Source organism: Nestor notabilis, unplaced genomic scaffold, assembly GCF_000696875.1.
Source record: "Nestor notabilis isolate BGI_N333 unplaced genomic scaffold, ASM69687v1 scaffold2838, whole genome shotgun sequence".
NCBI classification, from domain to species: domain Eukaryota; kingdom Metazoa; phylum Chordata; class Aves; order Psittaciformes; family Psittacidae; genus Nestor; species Nestor notabilis.
The window spans coordinates 98,003-116,329 of NW_009940404.1; the positions used below are offsets into that span (position 1 = coordinate 98,003).

The following is an 18,327-nucleotide window of genomic DNA, read 5'->3' on the forward strand; positions in this document are numbered from 1 at the left end:
ATCCTCTATTTTCCAGTGAAATCCAAATCTCAAGAGAGCATGAATTTACTTGCTCTTTACCTAAATCAGTTATGAGTATGGGCTCTTGTAAAGGTATGTCTGGTACCGGAGCATTCGTCTTTCCTACTCGAACTTTTGCTGGTTTACGTTGATGTCGCAGCTTTCTTAGTTCAGTATGTTTAAAATGTGAAGCAATGTGAGTTTTCCGGTGGCCCGATGTTCTGAACTTTTTGTCACAGTGAGGACAAGCAAAAGGCCTAACACCTGCAAAAAATTAAAAACCACATTAGTTTGTGACTTTATTTCCTCTGTCCTAGAAATGTCATTTTGGAATATGTATTATCTTTCCTGTATTTTCTTCTTTGTTTTCTGTCAGGGTGTTCATTGTTAAATAGGTTTTCAGCAGATCTATAAAATCCAATCAAAAGTAAGTATGGAATTGCTGAACTACTAACTGGTTGTAACACATCACTTTAAGCAAGGCTGTTACCAGGAAACTGAATGATGCAAAAGTGACAGCAATTTTCAAAGGATTCCAGAAGCTATCCTAAGAATTGCAGCTAGCAGTGCAAATGTCCTTCCAAAACAGACCATTAAAAACACTGTGAGAAAAAAGAATCAAACACGTAGACAAATGATATATAATAAAAAGCATGCCAACAGGAATAATTTATTAAATACTTCTGCAATGCAAAATCCAGTAGAAATTTCTCCTTGGCAAGGATACTGGAGAACTTGTTACAGAGACAGGCAAAGCTGACAAACTTTCAGCTTCTGCTGAAGGGGAAATCTTGGACTTAGGAGGCTAGGAAACATGCCTGACTTATGAAGAAAGCTCTGTAAAATCACAGATGGAAAAAAATGCACAAAAAATGAAAAGGAACCATTCTTCACAGTGCAGTAACTAAAACATCATATGATACTTTACTCAACATGTAGCTCAACATTTCAATTCATTATATCAGGTTGCTCTAGCAGTATGTTCATGTGGGTTCAAACACAATTAGCTATGTTCTTTGGAACAAAAATCTACAACATGCTGATTGGTGCAGAGGTACTACCTGCTTCAAAAAGCCCTCAACCCAAAAATTAGTGTACACTGCTAAGAAGCATTAATGCAGGCTTCAAATGCTGCTACTAGGGACAGCATAGGGGGCTAGATGAATTTCTGTCTGACCCAGTAAGCCTAATCTGCTAGACAGAGGAAGAAGCAAACACCTCTGACAAGAAAAACGATTGTGCTGAACGATGTCTAACTACATGCTAGAGTTCCATGAACACTGGACTATGTATTTTTCAAGCCACCTAGGGCTTTTGCCACTTTGTATGAGTCTGACTTCTTAAACACAGTAAGGATGACTTTAAAGTAACTGAAAAAATACTGGTTTACAAAAAATAAAGTGAAAAACTTTCTGCAGATGAATCCAACATTGGTATTTCATGGATTAAAGATTCTGACTATAACAAGTAAAGGCACACAGCCAACGAACTACTTTTGCATAACTTATAAATACATAAACAGGAATGAAGGATTTACAAGCTTATCTCGCTGAAAGCTTATTGACCTGCAAGACAAAGAAAAGCAGAAAACAACCAGGTATTCCACTAAGAGTGGAAAATTCATTTTTCTCTATGGAAAGACAGAAAAGCAGCCACAGAAAGACAGGTATTGAAGATATCATATATGATGCAATCAAGGACAAAATGAATGGAGGAGTTTTACAATATGTAGTATACGATACTGAAAACAGGCAAACTGGCAAAAACATGAAGCAACAGCTTATTGTTGAAGACTAAATGGGAAGTAAAGAAAAAGTCCTGAGTGCTACAGTGAAATTATCAAAAAGTGTGGGAGAGGGGTGGGAAGAAATGATGCAGAGTAAATATGAAAAATGACTGGGGGTCGGTAAAATCAGAATTCAAATTCTAAGAGTATGACTCTTTAGAAAGCACAAATTAAATACACTCACAATAGTGATATTCAAAAGGAGCAACAGCTGACTCATCATCAGAAAACTAAATGTCCATGGCTTTTTTAAGAGCCCAAAGTTCCAAAGCCATGAAAAACTAGAAAGATATGAAAAAAATTAAGTTCATTACGTAGGACCCTAAAACTGGTTAATTCTCCAATAGATATCAGTGACAGGGTAGACATCTCTACAATTTAAGCACTTCAATTCTCTCTTTCCATTCAAGGTTTCACCCACATTATAGAAAATACAAATGCAATTTTGAGGCCTTACCTGTATGTAGACGAATGTGAACTTTTAAACTCCCTGAGGTGGAAAAGCATTTCATACAAAATTGGCACTTGAAAGCTTTAATGCCAGTATGTGTTTTTATATGTGCTGTGAGAGTACTCTTAACGGCAAAGGCGCGGAAACACTGGGGACACTTGAAAGGCTTCTCATGGGTATGAATGCGAATGTGGCGCACTAGATCGCTTGGTTTTTTAAATTCTTTAGAGCAATACGGACAAACATGCCACCTTATTCCATTCTCTTCACGTATAGAACCTAAAATAAGGAACATCAAAATGAATGTGTTTTAAACATTTTGACAGTTGTTCAGAAATTCTGCTACACCAATATTACACAAACTAATCAAAACACAAAACTATTTTGTGAAATAGATGCCATTACAACACACTTCGTAGAAAATTAACTTCGCTATCAGATACTTCACAAAAATAGTGATGGACTGGAATGACAACAATAAAACTCAAAGAGAATCCTGTTGAAATTCAAACATTTTTATACTACTGAAAAGGAAGGAAAAAAAAAAGGAAGAAAAAAAAAGCTAAGAAATGTCTGAGTTCACAGAATACAATTTTTATGCCACTTAGAAATACAGAATGTAGTTGTAATGCAGCATACCAGTTAACTTATAAATACAATATTAATACAGGAGAAAAAAGTCCTTCTGAAAGATTTACATTTTAAGGCTACCTTTTCACAGAAGTTGTTTTATGATACCTTATTCTAGACAAAACTGACAAAAGAACCTTCTAAATCCTACCACAGTTTTTTATTCATGTATGTTGTTCAATTATCATATATTCATTCATTTAAATTGGTTCTCATAGTCTTTTTTTCTGTAAACTGTATCAATATGCTGAGGTTATTTTATCAAAAAATAAAGGTGGTTGTGTTTGACTGTACAGTAGAGACCTTTTATTTCTATTTGCAGTCAGAGTTAGAGAGTTGTTACTGTTATACGCAAGGAACAAAGTAGTAACTATACCAGAGGAAAAAAGTTAATGTTGGTTTTTAGCATGGTTATGCTGGACAAGATGAATTTTCAACTTTGGATCAATTTCTGCCTCCTTTGTCCAGATAAAAAGTAACATTAGTGTATCTATGAAGATACTACAGACAGAGCTCAATGACTGCTTATTTTAGCACTGTCTCCACCAGGCCAGTCATTGAAGTATGATGGCTATGCTTGGAACAAACCACTTCTAGCAACCTTAATGCTAACTAAAGTTGCATTTAAGCACATGGAGACAAAATCCAGGCTTGCATAACCACAGTAAAGTACGGAGGTGCAATATTAACATGTAATTTCACATAAGTACTATGATTTCCAACATAGGTGACATGAAGTATTATCCACAGTGCCAACCTTCATCCTTCCCTACAAGGCCGAGTTCAGTGAAGATTTGCATGACGCAGTCGTACTGCACTTCTGCCTCTGTGAAGCCTCACTTCCAAAGAGTAAGAGTAGTGCTTCCAAGAACTCTGATCTGGGACACACCATAAAAACCCAATCCTTCTGACAGAAGGAAGAAGGGGGCGGGGGGCGGGGGGGAAACAAAAACAAAACCCCTCCCCCAAAAGATTAATATTCTTTCTTTTTTGTCCTTTTCCATAAATTCCACTGGTTTAAATCTAGAAGATCTGACAGCGTAACTTCACTTAATGACACTCTGACATGGTTTTGCATCAGGATAATGAAAGTCATAAATACTATTGATCACAACTTCTACACATACTGTGGTTTAGACGAGAGTAAACGAAGTTTGTAACTGATCCACAATACATTTTGGGAAATTCCTTTATAAAGCCATCAACACACCCACACTTACTATAGACCTTACAGCACAAAAAGCAGCAAGCAGTGGCAACATTACCAGGTAAAAATGATGACTTCTTCTTAATAAACTTTTTTTCCTTTTTATCCAATTTATCTGTACTCTCTTGCTCCTTATCTTGTTCTACATTACTAGAGTCAGCCTGATGATTTGAAAGAGTCTGGACATCTGGGTTCTGATCCTGGGTCCCAGGAGTCTTAGCTTGGCTGCAGTCAGTAGAATGTGCAGAGACGGGAATTGAAGACAACCCACTGTTCTCTAAAGCTTGCTAGAAAGAATAAAATACTTCTAGATTAAGAAAGAAACATTTCACTACTGTCACAACTTTTCTCAAGCAAATACTCACAAGATATATTGGAAATATAAATGAAGAATTAGATGTCTTGACCTCCCAAAATTGCAGCTGGATTTCAAAATTGCAAAAACATTCTTACACAACATTGACTTCTGATTGTCTGTGAGATTTTAAGTTGGATTTCCTGCACTAGTAAATGCTCCAACAGCTGCCTTTCAGAAAAATGCCAATTATTTCTACAGAATCAAGCATTTCCCAGGAATATATCCATAAGCTATCTCTTACGTCTACTACATGACAGAATAGTTCCCCATAAAAGGTCAAATTTGCAGCCCATCAGCTTATGGAGAAGCCATAGATGGTATAAAGAAAAATGAAGAATGCTAAACCAAAGAAAAGCTTGGCAAAGCTCACAAGCCTCTGTTAACAAACCACCAGTAACCACCTGACTGAGTCAAGAACTATGCACCCATTTTCACGTACACCTGGAAGGGACTGGAGTGTAGGCACCTTTATGAACACTTCTGTGTCTGAAATGGTTCTGGATCTAAGACCTCAAGCACACTTTCCAGTAGGAGTGTGCAGATATTTTATCACTTGGAAGAACACTACATTTTGTTTATTTTGTACACCACCAAGATCAGTGATTAAATGCTTATACAAAAACTTCAAGAACCAACCTCAAAGACCAATTTAAAAAAATAAAATAAAATCTATCAAGATAATAGTTATATTTCATGCTGTAATTTGCTGCAACCACACATCACTTTCCATACATTAGAGAACTCATGCACATAGTTACATGTAACATTCATGTCTTCCAAAAAGAAATCTAAATGGTACTTAAAGACTAGAGCTCAAAAAAGGGCTTAAAGGTTAGCAGGCTACCACCAATACTAAAGAAGTTTTTATTCTATTTTGTGCCTCTATCGAGGCTGCAGAACAAGCACAGGCAGTTGAATTACTGCCCTGCACTTCTGTTACACAGCATCTCCTACTACCAGTAACTACGACAGAATAATGGGTTACAAGAAACACTGGTCAACCCAGGAAGGAATTTTCTTGCTCAAATAGGATATATTCCAATAGCCCTTATTAATTAGAACAGGATAAAGGCCCTGTATACATTCTAATTTTTTAACCAGATAAAAATGCTTATTTTTTCCCCTCTTAAACGTTGTCATGTTTTAAGCACAGCCTAATTTAAGGACAAGCCAGAAGATGCTTCTAGGCAACAGAAAAAAAAAAAAGCCAATGGAATCAATGAAATGTCCATGTATGAGTGTGTATGCTTAAAGCTTTTTTTAGGCCATATAATCACTATTAATAACCTTGCTTCTGTAATATTGTACAAAGATATCTGGGTGTGTTCCATACCCTTTCACCAGATCTTTACAAGTCTCTCTTGATCGATAAACCATTTTGAAATGCAGAAGGAATGCCGAAATTGAAAATACTGAGAAAAATTCCACTAAAATAAAAACAAGAAGGAAACCACTGAAATGTTAAGCTGTTCTCACACAGTGCTCTTACCTGCAAAATATCTCTATTGATCCCCACTGCAATGTTGAGTTGCTGACCAGGTTGTTGAGGTTGGTTATTTTCTACAGGACCTGGTTCTGATAGCTCAAGGAGCTGCTGGATGACATCAGTTACAGCCTGCTGACCCTGATGAGTAGCAGCTGAAGAAGCCTGGTTTTCTGGCTGTTGAAGAAGTGGAGACCGAAAATGCGTGGCCTGAAATATACAGTGAGTGGTACATTTGTAAAGGAAGATGAAAAGTATGTAAGAACTCACCTGTTCAGCTTCCTTATCTAAAACATCTATTACAAGGATGCCCACTTGACTAAGACATAAGAATTACACAAAGCTGTCTATTCACTCCATTAAAGAAATGTTTCTGTATATCCCTTTTCTGGAGTTCTTCCCAAGCTGGAAAACTGTAAACTTACAGCTTGAATTACATTTATCGTAACTTCTGAACCTTAAACCGCTTTACAAAACAGAGGGATTAATTACTGAATTCTTTGTGTTGTTACATCAAAAATTTTCAGAACAAACTATTAACTTCTTCCCTTCAACTTTCAATCCTCTAAATCTCTTAGCTTTGGAAGAATCACTTTATACTGTAAAAATTTAAATACACATGGAGCTGTGTCAAAATACTAAAAGCACCTTAAAGTCTAACAATCAAATTTCTTAATCTTTGATTTGATAATTTTATCTGAGGCTACCTTAGTAAGAAATATGAAGGAAAACAAGAAGTGACAAAAAGCCTTGGTACTTCTTTTTAAAAGCAAAAATACAGACTCTTTCTGTTCTCCTTCATTCATAAATTTCTTGTAACAAATAGACTGCGTAAGTATACTGTTACTGGAACAACTGCTTTCAATCATTTATTTTACTGCAGAAAACAGAAATACGTAATTGGTAGCCCATAATTCTGTTCCTTAGAGCACACTGGGTATTTGCTTCTAATATTCACTTCTCTTTTCTAAAAATAATCACTTCCAGGCACGCACACATATATAAAACACTATCTTCTTTCAGATCATTTTCAACAAAGAATAATCTTAGGCTTCATGTACATATTATTTCTCCCAATCTGAAAACTCCCCTGAGATTTACCTATACTGACAAATTACACTGGACAGTTAAAATGACACTGTCAGTGTATTCAAAGATCATTAAGAAAAATTAGCTTGAGTTAGTTACATCCTGCAAATTTGATGAAGTATTGTTAATGCCTTCTCATGAGATATAAAAGAAACCCTTATCTCATTTCTCTCGCATGCATGTGAGAACAGCATTTGCTGTTTTGCCAATTTAACCATTGCTTCATCTTTTTTCACCTCACAAGCAGGACAGATGGAAAGACTCCGCTTCTTCAGATTCCAATTTTGCAAAAGTGCTATAAACATTTCAGTATGTATTTTACAAAACAAAACACACTATATGCCATTTTCATTGCAGTAAACAGGAAATGAAGCAAAGTGTTTTGCTAAAGAGTGTAACAGCTCTTGATAGAGATCATTCATTTTCTTGAAACAGAATGCAGGGAAGCTCTTTAGCTGAGTGAGAAGCCTACACTAGAAGTCTGCAAGATTCTCCGAGCATTCAGCAGAAGGAAAAAAAACTGTTAATGAAGGAACTGCTCAACATCATCTTTGACATGAAAATTACAGTATTACATGTATTTAGCCAGTGTGTTCCCATATTATACAGCAGTTTATATACAGTCTCATGTAGGTCATCTTTTTTGAAAAATAATATACACATATGAATGCATATGAAGTTGGTTACCATTACTCTTAGGATATCCTGTTCATTGTGAGATGTTTCGGAGGTCTCTTGGTAGAACTCACTTCAATATCTGATTTTTAAAATAGCATAAAGAAGTGTTTTATTACTATTTCATAATTCCACATTTGTTCAATTAGAATAGTGGACCTTATGATCACCCTTAGTCTGTCTGATTTGCTGCGTAACACAGACCGCATGACTGCTCTGAGTGAATCACTCCTTCAAGTAAAATAACCATACAGAAATTACAGTTCTTTAAATCAAGTAATTTACTGTGGTATATCTTTCTGTTGCCATCCAACTTCAACAAGTTGCTCCAACAGTAAATTATCCACACTAAAATTCCCTACTTTAAGTGTGACTTTCTCTAGCTTCACCCTCAAAACTTCTTTTCTCTATTAAAAAGATTACAGATCTTTCCCTTTTCCTCAAAACAGCAGATCAAGTCATCCTTAAAAATTTTATCTGATGGGCAAACTAATGCACCTTGAATCTCTTAAATAATAAAAAACATCATATCATACTTTTAAGAATTTTGATGGCTCTGATTCCTCCTGTATCATGAATACAGTTCGTGAATAGTGAACACTATAAGCTGGCAACCAACAAAAGCAAAAACTGCCAGAATGAAATACAAAAGACACACTACTTTTTCATTTCTATGCAAAGTTTCATCTCTAAATTGAAAGACCAAAATTAATCTTTCCAGGCAAGGAGAACTTAGCTTTCAGCTGATAAATCAACCTCTTCCATCCCTATTTATAAGGGGAATTAAAAATCCTTGAAAACACCTATCCCATGAATATGGCCCACTTTTCCTGTTCTTCTCTATCTGATTTTATTCTTGTCTGTATCAGGACAGATATTGCCTGTGGCACCCAGCTCACAAAAAAATCCAGATCACTCCATTTCAGTGATTCATTCTCTTCATAAATTACCTCAACCTTTGTATCACCTCAATCAGTGGTTATTTTACATTTTCTTCCAGATCACTGATAAAATATTAAATAGTGTAACTTAAGACTTTGTAGTATGACTCTACAGTAAAGACTTCATTTCCAAGGGACCCCATCTGAAACACAGTAACAATAGTGATTTCTTGCACACCTCTTCCATAAGTTCTCTCAGAAAGTTTTAAAAACTCATGGTGCCTCACATTAATCTTGTACATTATTCTATCTGAAAATACAAAACATATCCCTGCTTTTTATCACCTCCATTAGAAGGAAAATGAAGAATAATTAAGGATACAACTAACTCTAATTACCAAAAAGCACACATTTATTAAATAAAAGTACCTATACATTTTCTTAAAGCCACATGTAATAAATGGTGCAGTGCCATGGAGGAATCTGAGCATGTATACCAGGTTCAACAAATGAACAGCAACTGCACATCAACAAGCAGGCTGTTCATCTGAAGGCATAGAAACAAGCAGATAGTACATCAAAGGAGGAATATCTGAAAACATGTAACAAAATTGCTGCTGATTCACCTTTCCATGGAGGTCTGTCTGCATTAGTTTTGATGTGATGCCATACGTTCCTTTTCCACTAGATTCCCACATGTATTACAATATATAGTTAATACTGTCAGAATAGAAGATACCCAGCAAGTGGAAGGAGAGTTCAGGTTTCTGCTCTAAGTGCTAGACTAGAAAACCATGCTTGCTTTCCTAGATCCACCAGACCTAATCTGACATTGACTCCATAAAGGGTCAGACATAAACTGCTTGGTGGCTTAGCAGTTACTAAGTCATGCTCTGGGGAAGAAAGAGATTTGAAGATACTACAGACGTAACTAGACCAGTTCTCTCACTTGGTGAGCAAAAGTCTGGGAGGAGTGGGCAATGGGATCTGTTGCTCCAAACTGGAACCACACAATATGACACACTGACACAGGAGACTCATTCAATATGCAGATTCAATGAAAAACAAAACAAAACAAACCCCAAAACCAGACAACAACAAAAACCAAGAAACAAAAAAACCCCAGCCAACCAAAAAATGCCAAACAAACAAAAAAACCCATCCTCCTGGCTCTTGAGAAACAAGTAGGTTATCAGTTCCTCTGTGGAATTTGAGTTACTAGACAGCTTTTGAATACAAACTACCAAACAAAGTCAAATGAGAAACACAAAACTTAAGTATATTGAATATTATTTAAATTCAAGTATTAAATCATACTTTTTTTTTTAAAAAGAGTGATTTCTAAGGATCAATATGAATTGACAGACTACATTCTAGGCAAGCTCCTCCCTTTCTACAACATGAACTTCCTACAATTATATGAAGATTCATTATTCAGGAATATAATCCAGTATATTTTCAATAAAGTGTATCCTAAATTAATCATTAACTTCTTTTCAGACCTGTGCTTTCACAGACACACAGGCAATCCCCCCCTAAAAATCAGGCATCACTTCTGATACCACTCTTTAGCAAGGAAAATTACTTCAATTTGTTAAAAAAAAAGAAAGAAAAGATTTGCTTAAAATAAACTGCTTCTGAAGAACAGATATTTTTAATACTTTTAAAAATCTAATAAGGAACATAGTATAACTATTTATTTATACAATACAGCAAATATTAGCAATTAATTAGCTCATATCAGTTCTGTCTATCTCTAAGTTAACTGGTCCTTGAATAATGAATTCATAGTCAAGATACAAAGAAAGTGGATAGACTGGTTATGGTGACTTTAAAGCAACACTGCCAGATTTCTGAGTCCTTGGTTTTGTGGATTCTAGTACCCGAGAAGAATATCAGCGGCTGATTTTGGGAAGGGTGGAATGCAAGTGCAGTTAGTCTGTCACTATACCATGCTCCAACCTGTAGTTGACAAACAACATGTTCCATAGCTGCAACAAAACATGCTACTGCGCTCACTGTGGCAGGCACATAAAGACCTGCCTGTACATCAAGACTACTTGCTATGGGGTTCCAGAAAGTGAGCCCTGTGTCATACTTCCCTGGCTCCAGGGGCTCCTCCTGAGCCCCATTATTCCAGTGCTGCCTCAATTCCAACCAACTCAAGCAGCAGGAACACAAAACTTTCCCTCTCCCTGTGAACTGAAGTCAGAGCGGAATAATCCAGTGTTTTTGAGAGTCCTTACTCTCCTGTGGTCTTTTTATACGGGAGAACATTTGACTCCACTTTCAAGAGCTAATGAACAGAATTATATGCAAAAGCATGAGTGTATAACAAATGAGGGAATACAATCCATTCAAGACCTGTTCCATTGCTAAATAACCAGCTGCATTCACCAAGAAGCTTGCCTTCCACATTATCAGCTGATCAACTTACCACACAGGACTGTTGCATATACTTTTTCACCAGATAAATCAAAGTTTACAAAATTCTGTAAAGTTTCTCCCAGTTTTAGGCTTGACAAAATACAACAAAAACTCTACACTTACATTCTTCCATTTGTTATCAACAGGTTGCAAAAGATTAGTGGGGGACGTTGCTAAAGGCTGGGTGACAGAGTCCTACAAAGAAATGAGAAGAAAGTTACTTGAAGCCTTTGCACAGAAAAATAAAATAAAATAAAACAATTTAAACCATGGCTAGTATCACACAGAGAAGTAGCACAGTTCCTTTTCCCACAGTATGGAGACTAGGGAGAGAAAGATATATTCATGTATAACAAAATACATTCTTCTGTAGCACAGCACTTCAGGAGACTTCAGCTTTTGGAATGTGCATTTATTAAGGACATACTCATTGTTTTTCCCCAGGTCCATAACAAAAGATAGCAGAAACTTCAGAACAGAATTATTATACTGAAATGTGTTGTTAGAGCAGCTCTGCAAGTTTTGAGCAAAATGAAGAAGTCAGTTCTCATCTAAGAACACCAGTGCTAATCAAATAATGTACCATCTTTCTATAGCAATAAAAATCAATCGTTAAGTACGTGCAGTTTCAGATATAAAATTAAAAATAAAAAGCATAATACTCTTAATAGGTGACTGGCATGCCAGTTATCATCTTTGTTCTTCCTTGTTAAACTTCTTAGCATATGTTTTAGAAAGATTCTTTTTTCCTTCCATTTTGCTTATACTAGTATAGAGAGGTATTCTTTACCTTCCCCCTCTGATGCAAGCGAAAAAGTATGCATGCAGCAAAGATAATAACAAGTCACTACTGTAATGCCAATAAATAATGCAAATGCCAAATATTTAAACTAAACAATCCAAGAAAAACAGAGCTGGCCAGGGTAAGCAAACATGAGGTAGTATGAGGGAATACTTTTCCATCCTGCTTTTAAGATTCAGCTTGTGAATGCAGAAATGTACAAAAAGATGTAGAGATTGTATCTACTTGCAAGCATGTAGGAGACATTAGTGGGGTTTTTTTATTAATTAACCTGAAGAAACAAATAGCATCTGCCTTATAAAAAGAGACACTTGTTTTTAACACAATACAGCTGAAAAATAAGTTGAAACTTTAAATTTTAACACTTTTCAAAGATATTACTTCTAATCCACTGAACATTATTAAAGTACAGAAATTGGAATTATGCAAAATAGAGTGGAATAAAGATAGAAAACATAGTTCTATTCAAATTAAAAAAAAGTAGTATGATATATTAATTATGCACTGGCTCAAAAAATACAGCAGCCTTATGAAACCATAAATGTTTTCTGAATTATAGCTCCTTCTGTTATCTTGGTAAAAAAAGAAAAACATTCAATGCTTCCAAGAAAGCTACGATTTTTCCTTTATGATCTGTCAAATAAGAGGCTAACATTTAAAACAAGTTATCAGAAATACTCAGAAGAATCCATTATGTGTTTCCATTGACTAGAATTGTATAAACAACTAATTTCTGAAAATGAGCTCAAACTAATACACGATTTGAATACTTCTTAATTTAATTGCTCCAGTAAAACTTCCCAATTATTTTTGTTATCTGAGGAAGAAACCTTTCCTCCCCACACAGTCTGTAAGCACCAGAATTATATTTTACTTAGTTGTAGAATTTCTTTTTTTTTTTTTTTTAACCAGACCCTCATATTGCAAATCGTTTTTGCATAAGCCTGGGCAATTTACATTCTGCCAATATTTAATCATACACCTCAATTCCAGAAATGAGACCAAACTTCAAAAAGACGAACAACAGCAACAGGTCTTTCAGTTCTAACCTATCAGAAGAATTACTGGAATTGAGATATAGACCTAGTTAAACTCTTCAGGGCATTTTCACACTATAGCAAGCAATGCTTACCGCTGTAACATGAGATACATCTGTTGAAGCACTTGCAGAATTCTGTGGACCACCCATGTGCATCTTGCTGATATGTGTATTTAAACTACCCAAGCTTTTGAAGACACAGCTGCATTCTGTACAGTTGTATGTAGGCCCATTCTTCACCTTCAATAAAACAAACACAAAAAAAAATCAAGTAAATTTTCCCTACATCTACCAAATATTATGTTTTCCGTTATTTATTCACATAACAAATATACTATGGGATTATAAGAGCTAAAATGGTTTCTGATATCCAGTTATGGAATCAGTCTGATATCTCTCATGTATCAATTCAACTGTAATCTATGTGCATGACTGTCGTTTTCTATTACTACTTCTCAACATTAGGAAGCACCAGAGAGCAAAACAAGTCATCTGGCAAATGAGGCCTCAGATTTTTTGTCCTTAAAATTTCCTACTGTTACACACTTAGAAACAAAACTGAAATGCAACTTTATCAATAAAGATGTGCCTGAATGCAAAACATGATACATAATACAAATGGAAGTCTGGAAATAGTTACATGAAAAGTGCAGAGTTGATCTTCAAAGGCTGGCTTTCTCTTGTTTGTTTTTGCAGAAGTATTTTTTAAAAGTTTCCAATAAAAAAAATAAAATCCATTTTTTGGGTCAAAAACCCATCACAGTGAACTGAATTTGAACACACAGAAATCAGCAGCAACCTGTTTTGGACTTTTAAGCCAATCTGTTGAGATAGCTAAAGCAGCTACATTTGCAGATTCCAATCATCCTCACTTCCCTTTCCATCTTCAATCTATCACATAGCAGTAAGATCCATCGCAGTACTTTCAATATGCAGGGAACAAAAAGCAAAGTCTTCAAAGGAAAACATGCTGCACTGCTTGCAATTTAGTATGGAATTTTGTATTTTCTGACAGTAGCTTAAACTGGTATCAAGACTTTCAGAAAAAGGTATCAACTAATAAGAAACTGGTACAGCTAAACAAGGATACACGAAATGAGAATCAACCTGTTTCATCATCACGCGTAATGTTATTTTGTGACTGCCTAAGGAAAAATGAAGAATTAAAGAGTCATGCATGCAGTCTTGAAGGAAACACAGTGACACAGCAAGAAAGAAGTAAGAAAAAAAATAAAAATCAACAAATGATCCAAAGCAGTAACTAAAATGCAGGCTTAGGATCATGAAACACAGCACAAGATGTGATCAAGAAGTGATCCCCAACAACCTTGCAATATTGAAAAAAAATCAGTTCAGATTATTAAATTAATGTTGGTGAATTTATGTAGCAAAAGCTATCACACATTGTGATAGAAGACTAGTCACACAAAGCTATAGGAAATATAAACATAGGATTTAATATAATTGACCATAATACAAACCACAAAGACATACTAATAAGACTTATCCTAAAATCAAGGCACTAATACACTAAAAGATCCTCAGTAAAAAAAAATCCAGGAAATAAGATTTATCACCGTAACACAAAAATGGAAAAGAAGAAAGCAAATCTCAGACTTACAGGAAAAATTGAGAGCAGAAATAATATTCTGCATGCAGGTTAAAAAAAATAAAAATAAAAAGAAAAAGGAAAAAAACCCATTGCCTCTATCACTTCAAACCTTCCAAATAAAAACTAGCTCTCTTTCTATGGGTATTTCTGAGCACAGATCACTGAAGTCAGCAAGGAAATTACTAAACAAAGTTGCATAGCCAATGTTGCTCAGAATATTATGTTATATTATCACAGCAGCACCTTTTGAATCTTAGAAATTGTCTGTCACAAAGAAGAAGAAAGAAATCAGCATAAAGAGGTCTGAGACAACAATGTTTTTTACCTTATTTTGTAATTTTCTTCTTCCTGTAACTGAAAAACCTCTGAAAAAGGCTGCAAGACATGTACTTCAAAGATAAATTGCAAGGATGCTCTATGATGGAGTTAGTGGTTTGCTGTTTGGCCTTGAAATTTTTCACCATTTTTTGCTTTGCTGCTTTTGCCTTACTTTCATCTGATTCTAGCCCTCATTCTCCCAAGACTGACATAGGTATGTTTTTATACACCTACAATCACTAATCATTTATTAATCTATCAACGTACTGAAAAGACAATGGAAAATGAAGGCTTTGCTAGTTATCCTAAATATACATTTATTCAGACTGAGCTATTTTAGGAAAGCTTGCAGGTAAAACCAACAAACTAGAATCTACACTATAGCAGTAAATCCATATTGGCTACAGAAAGCACCAGAGAGCAACAGGAATAGCAAACAGCACAATTTAAATAGTGAAAATGAAATAAGAAGTATATTAGCACCAACCACTTTATGAATAATTGTATTTACCTCTGAATGAACTCTCTGTATGTGTGACTGAAGATTGCCTTTCTGAGAAAAGGCTGCAGGACAAAAGGAACAAGCATGGGGTTTTTCGCCAGTGTGCTTGATCATATGGGTCTGCAATGCCCCCTTCTGGTTAAAGGCTTTTCCACATTCACTGCATTTGAAAGGTCTTTCACCTGGGAGGAAAAACAAGGAGGATGTGCGGTAAAATGCTTTAAATAACAACGTTAACAGTCTCCTGTTATCTATTTGAAAAATTGTATCAGCTAAAATATTTCATATAGATACCTGTACGTACATGCACACAAACACAGAAATATATCTTATTGTGTGTTTTCGCAATGACATTTTTTACCTTGACCACCAATCATAGAATCTCAGCATCTACTCTGACGAAGCTTTGTGAAAAAAGTTTTATGACTTAGCTGATGAGTATCAGTTAAAATGGGTGAAACAGATCAAATCTGTATGAAGCAATTATTTAGAACTGCTTCCCTCAACTTGTGGTTTGGAAATTCTCAGAAGCTGCTATGCAAAACCACTGGAGGAAAAGGGAAAAAAACAAGAAAAACCAAACCCACATAGGCCATCCTTCTACACCAAATCTTATAAAATTGCACGGAAACAAATGGAGGACCAGAGGGTGGCATGGACAGTACTAAATAACCAACAGTCAAAAATTTAAAAAAAAGTCTTACAGCGACACTGCAAAAGATGGCCTATGGTTCACACTCCCCAATAAATAAATAGCAATAGCCATTCATTCTTTACAACCAGCTATTGAAAATATGCAAATGTTTTTCTTATATAAAATACTGTACAGCCTTACTCAGAAAATAATTTTAAAATTTTGAATGTTCACATTTCTACTAAACATTAAAGAAAAACTAGGCAATACTGTTACAAGAATGCTGCCACTATTTCCTGATTTGGTGTTCTCAGTGCTGGGCACACTATGAGTTATCTATACATTAACAGATTGAGTATGAAAAACTCTGCAGAAATTCTAAGTGACAAAACATAATAGCACTGCATAAACATATTACAAAGCTACATATTTTAAACACACAGATACTATGAACAAAGTTCAGTTTCTTACAACCATGTCTTAATGTACTACTGTAAATCCCCCTTGTGAACTCAGTATTACTCTTTTTTCCTTAGTGAAATAGTTGAGGTGTGGTTAATGCCAGGACCTTGAAAATATTTAACACTTTGCCTTTGCACATTTCTGTAGCAAAATCACTATCAGCATGCTGTACATTATGTCTGCTACACTAGTAAGTACTAGCATGTGCTAAATATTATGCACACTAAAGCAGTTTTAATGAATATTTTTATATTACTTCTAATTATGTAGCTGTAATTACATCTAGTATAAGATTATTAATTCTTAACTAAATTCACATTGTTTTAAATAAGAGCAGCTGTTTTCTGAAATAGATAACAAGCATATAAACAGCACAGTGTCAACTCTGAAGGAACGTGTATTTTTTGTTCTGCTGCTTATGGCTTTTGATAATGCTTTAAAGTCTGCAGGTAGGAACAGTATATTTTTAATTATACATTTAAATACAAAACACTGATTCAAATCTTCTTGAAATAAGTGTCAAAATCTCTATTGGGCTTTCAGACATAAAAAGCTTAGCTTCCACTAATAGCTGCTGGTGGACACAGAAGAATTGCTTGAGGTTAAGTTTGCCTAAGTAAATGTCATTATAAAACTATAGAATTATAATTCTAGTGTGGAAATGTGGAATTTCTCTATTTCTTGAGTATAACTTAATAACATACAGATTTGGGAGGGGAATGGGGAGTTCATTACTTAGTTATTAATATGGGAATTGCAATCCCTGAGACTTGATTTTTCCCCAAAGGGTGTAAGGGCTTGAAATTAATAGCTATGTACAAAAAGTATGGCAATTATGACACTAATGTAATACAATGCACGCATAGCACTGACATGCTCTTGTAACAATTAAAGACTTAAGTATTCTAAATTCTTTAAAGCACAGTTCTAAATTCTACATATTTTACAGTACCTCAAGCAATTAGACGCCAGACACATTGTCTGCAGATGTAGAGTAATAACATGCTTCACAAATTAAATGAGTATTCACTAGCTACTTGGAACTTAAAATGACCTACCATCATGTGCAGATAGAGACTACATTTTCTGTCTCTCGTTTCCCAACAGACAAATGTTTTTTTATTCTTCAAAATAATTATAAATGCCCTTGAACTTTTTGAAGCTTTAGAAAAGTGTCCTCAAGCAACTATGATCTTGTTTCTTTAATTCTGACTAGAACAAGCTAAAATAATGTGTCAAATAGAGATGAGACTCTAAAATAAGAAAGTTAATTTTCTATTACATTTTTGAGATACTACTTTGAGGCAATTTTTAAAGCAGGTACAATGGTGACCTCTTGTGTTACTGTTCTATAACTGGATCTATAAAACTTAAGATTCTTAAGAAACAGTCACACAATGGAACAGTTTTTTTCTCCCTTGGTAAACCAACTCATTCTTTGCAACTCATCACATCACTGAACAGACTGCTAACACAAACATTGCATGCTTACAGAATAGACTACTTGAATTAGCTAAAAACTACACCAACAACAATTTATTCACAAGATGGAAAACACATACATATTGCACATAGCTGGAGCACCTCCAATGAAGGTTTTGTTTTGTTTAAAGCCAAACTCCTGCTATACTATGTGTAGCTGGTTGAAACGTGAGAACTATTCTCACAGTCCTCTGTACACTTCAAAGACTTTGTATTATTTTATGGTTGGCATTTTTCAGTTATTTCAGTTGCTTTAGGGTTAAACATGCACATTTTTATTACAGTAATTTAGCAAAATCCATTTGCTATTCATTCTACAAATTTGAACAGTCACTCGCACTTCAAGTACCAAAATTACAATCTAGGCTTACCACCTCCCAAGTTCACTTTGGACATCCTGAAAATGGCAGTGTTAAGTACATAATACATACGTATTAACTTTAAATAAATTAAGGAACAAAACCAAGGCTACTACGTTAGTAGTATTAT

The 18,327-nt window shown here is 35.0% G+C and overlaps 1 protein-coding gene across 1 annotated transcript in view; it reads right to left on the reverse strand.

Moving 5' to 3' along the window:
• Window positions 1-18,327, reverse strand: part of ZNF236 (zinc finger protein 236) — a 63,093-nt gene that overhangs the window by 34,782 nt on the left and 9,984 nt on the right. The window contains exons 5-11 of the mRNA XM_010020316.1: window positions 15,270-15,442; window positions 12,922-13,068; window positions 11,111-11,182; window positions 5,922-6,125; window positions 4,133-4,361; window positions 2,244-2,516; window positions 61-264 (exon numbers count right to left, since the gene is read on the reverse strand). Coding sequence (XP_010018618.1) covers window positions 61-264; window positions 2,244-2,516; window positions 4,133-4,361; window positions 5,922-6,125; window positions 11,111-11,182; window positions 12,922-13,068; window positions 15,270-15,442 — 1,302 coding nt within the window. The remainder of the gene's footprint in view (window positions 1-60; window positions 265-2,243; window positions 2,517-4,132; window positions 4,362-5,921; window positions 6,126-11,110; window positions 11,183-12,921; window positions 13,069-15,269; window positions 15,443-18,327) is intronic.